General features: G+C 45.4%; 1 protein-coding gene across 1 annotated transcript in view; it reads left to right on the forward strand.

Moving 5' to 3' along the window:
* The first annotated feature begins 1,943 nt into the window (after nucleotides 1–1,943).
* Nucleotides 1,944–3,654, forward strand: part of MRPL14 (mitochondrial ribosomal protein L14) — a 3,168-nt gene continuing 1,457 nt past the window's right edge. The window contains exon 1 of the mRNA XM_010006114.1: nucleotides 1,944–2,033. Within this exon, the coding sequence (XP_010004416.1) occupies nucleotides 1,960–2,033 (74 nt within the window). The 5' untranslated portion in view covers nucleotides 1,944–1,959. The remainder of the gene's footprint in view (nucleotides 2,034–3,654) is intronic.

Consider the following 3,654-nt stretch of genomic DNA (forward strand, 5'->3'; position numbering starts at 1 on the left):
AAGCCCCCTCCTCGCCGGCCCACAAGGCCCACCACCCCTGCCAGTGTTACGGCTGGACTCCCCAGGAAGTATCCATCAAAGACAACAGAGAGGCCAACTTGCTGCTGCTGCTTTATTGGCTCTTTCAGAAGGATGCAGGGCCTCGATGTGCTCAGTGTGATTCTGGAGGAAGTAGAAGCAAGATTACCCACTAGATTGGAGTTTCACACGGGGAAAAGCAGGACACCCAATCCCTGCCAACATGGAGTGTAGGCCTACAGCAAGACAACACAATTAGACTTGTTTAGAAACCCTAGCAGAAGCACGGCCCAGGTAATTGGACCTTGATTGCCAGCAGCACTGCAAGTACCACAGTGTCTTGTTTTTGTTAGGACCACACAGCTGGGTAAGAAGCTGTGGCAAAAACACAGCCTTCTCAGAATCTCAGTTCAGAGAGGGGGCAGTGCAGGCAAGCCCTGAAGGAAAGCTCAGAACTCATTTGGAGATCTTCAACCCCACAGAAAATTAACTCTGTTTAGTGAATAAACATAAGCTTTTGTCTGTTGCTGATCCATTTCAAACCTGCCTGTATGACGAGCAAGACTGTTTGCCACATATGGGGCGTGCTTTGCTCAAGGAGTGCTGCTACAGAATTGCTGTGATGCTCCTATTCAGTGTTTCCATCCTTCTCATCAGGTAACGCTCTGTAGAACAACTGCAAACCCTAAAAGATACATCTCCAAGAAAGCAAACACACTGGTGAAAAGTAACGACAATAGAGATGCGACAGCTGTGGCATCATCTGTCAGAAGGCTCTGTGGGTAATTTTTTTCTCCGTAAAGACGTTAGGTCAGCTTTGGTTTTAAAATAAAAGAAAATGACCTTACAGTGTACTGCTACACTTTGTGCCTAAGCTCATCAGAACTGGCAAAGACACATAAGAGGTCAGTGTATTTTTACTGTTTAGGGAGGAGTGGAGCATGTGTTGGTTATGCTGCCAATGTCTAAGAAAGCAGTGTCAGTAGTAGTTGCAGTCAACTGGAAAGTCTTAGCTCTACCTGAGCTGGCCTGAAAGAGGGCTGGCTCTTGGCCTGGGTTGTTTTCTCCCTTCACTTAGATCTGCTGGTATGGCTGCTTGGGTCATCACTCCCTAAGCAGTGTCTGGCAGAGTGATCCGAGTTCAGGTAAGCCTGTGTAAGCTGGTCCCTATCAGTTTGACAGAATGAGGTTAAGGAACTGCCAGAGATGTAGTCTGGGAAGAGGGTGTGGTATAAACTCAGTCAGAGGTTAACTTTGTAACCCAGCTCTGTTGCAGCTGGGCTTGTGTTCCGGTTTGGATTGAGAATGCACTATAATGTTACAGAGTATTGTTTCATCTGGTAGCCTTCACAGGGCAAAACTGGCAAAAGTGTGATTCTTTTCTCTAAACCCAGGCTGCTAAACACTCTGCATATGCTAAGAGGGAGCAAGCCCTAGCCAGAGGAGCTTTGTCTTGTTTTCTGTCTGGGAAATGGGTTTCTTGAAGCTGTAATGCCAGTCTGCAGAGTATGTCAAGCTTTTTCTTGGTTGTATAGGTAGTATTCATAGTTTTTACAAGTAACTATGGTGCCGTTTACTGGTCACTGCTGCCTCTCACATCCACAGTTCTCAGACCTGCTTGTTATGTGGTTGACAGTGCCCACAGAAGGGCCCTTATGTCTGTTCACAGGAAACTGCAGTGCAGTGATACTGAATCCAGCTTTGTAGTATATGCATCTGAATTATACTGCCTGCTGAATTCAGCCAGGGGTTGTTGATCTGCTTTGTATGATGCTGCAGATGCTGTTACCACACTGTGTGCTGTGCATTGCAGAGTCTAAAGAGGTGCTGAGGCTCTAGTGTGTGATTCACATAAGGAAAAGGAAATGAAACAAATTGTGTCCAATTTCCAGAGTTCATCATTCTCTTGTTTCTTACGCAGGGCAGGTCGCCAGAATCCAAATGGCTCTCTTGAACAGGTGGCTGGGTTTATCCTTAACCCACCTAAGCAGCACAGTGATCCAGCGACACTTCAGGTAACTTTAAAATCCTGCTTCTGCTTTAGTTTTCTTAGGAGAATTTCCTGATTGAAAGATATGCTGTTAAGTAGATCAAGCATAAGATACAGCATCCTTCAAAAAGGATAATGAAACAAAATCTCATAGTTGTCTCTACACAGCTTGTAAAGTCATCCCAAACACAACAGATTCAGGCTTCCAGCAGTCCTTGTATGGTCTAAACTCTGCATATTTGTGTGCTTGTAAGGAAGCTTTTGACAGCACTGCAAGCAGAAGTTGGAAGTGCCTGTGTTTCTCAGCCAAGTCCAAAAAAGCAACAGCCAGCCCCTGCTGATGTAAAGCAAATTACACATTTAAAATTATTCTAGAGTTTATAATTTCAGTTATTCAGAATCATTGAATCATTTTAGTTGGAAAAGACCTTTAAGGTCATCAAGTCCAACTGTTGAAGACAGGAGTAGAACAAGAGTAACTTGAAAAATTGCCTTGTACCTTAACAGTGTCCATTTTGTTATTTTTCTTTAGGTCCTTGTTCCAGGCTCAAGGCATTTAAAGCTTCTTAAATTTATGGGCCTCATGTTTTACACTGCCTTTCACAAAGCTTACAGTCTAATCCCACAGTGCACTCAGTGTGAGTTTGGGGAATTTCTCCCATATAGCTCTTTGAAGGGTCAGGGCTTCAATTTATAGGGTGAGAATAGTCATTCCCATGACTGTGGTCTAGAGAGGGTATTAAGGCAATGCTCAGGACTAGATTGTGTGATAGTCCCAGGAGCTGTCTTGAGGAGGTATCTAAGTCTTTCTGGCTTTCTCTGTAAATAGGCTATGTGAGAGCATTGGCCAGTAGACATTTAAACAATATATATGTGCTAACGGCAAGAGAGAGGCCAAGAAGTGAGCAGTGCTGCTGCAGGACATCAGCAGTCTCAGTAGGGAAACCTTTTATTTGTGCTGGGCCTGCTTTGGATGTGATGGGGTTTTGCTCCAAGGCTGTGGTAGAAGTGAGGGAAGGACAGGGAAGGGCAAGAAAGGAAAAGCCCTTCTTGTGCAGTTACTCTTGTCTAGTGGTACCTGGGCCATCACACTTAGAGTTGTTTGCTACTGCTGCTTTGTGGACTTGATCCCACCTAAGTTTCCCCTTCTTCCTATAACAACACTCTTGTCCCTTTCCAGCCTCTTCCCTTCTGCCTTCCCAGCTGTGCAGCCATAGCTGGCAAGCAGATCATAGAGTGTGGTACACCACAGTCACTGCCAAGGCATGAGGTGGGTGAGGGTGGCTGCTTGCAGGTGTCACTGACTTCTGAGAGAGAAGAGAGGTGTTCTCTAGGGGAAAGCTGGGTTAGGTCTCTGCTGTGGGGAACAAATCTTGAAAGGCAGCACTGGACCTCTGAGCAATTTGACTAATGGAGACTGACTGAGCCAACCTTTCTGTTCTGCACATAAAAATGTCTGCTTTGACTGATGTCCACCCATGCTGTGTTTGATGTGCAGGGGATGGCTTGTCCTTCTGCTAGGCAGCATTGGGAATATAGGTCCTTTGTCTAGAAGAAGGGGTGGTGGTTGCCATTGGTGGTCTTTAATTTACTGCACATGTTTCTGCTCTGCAAAACAAGGTGAATGAGGTTGATTCCATGTGCTG

Source organism: Chaetura pelagica, unplaced genomic scaffold (assembly GCF_000747805.2).
Source record: "Chaetura pelagica isolate M959 unplaced genomic scaffold, ChaPel_1.0 scaffold271, whole genome shotgun sequence".
Classification (NCBI taxonomy): domain Eukaryota; kingdom Metazoa; phylum Chordata; class Aves; order Apodiformes; family Apodidae; genus Chaetura; species Chaetura pelagica.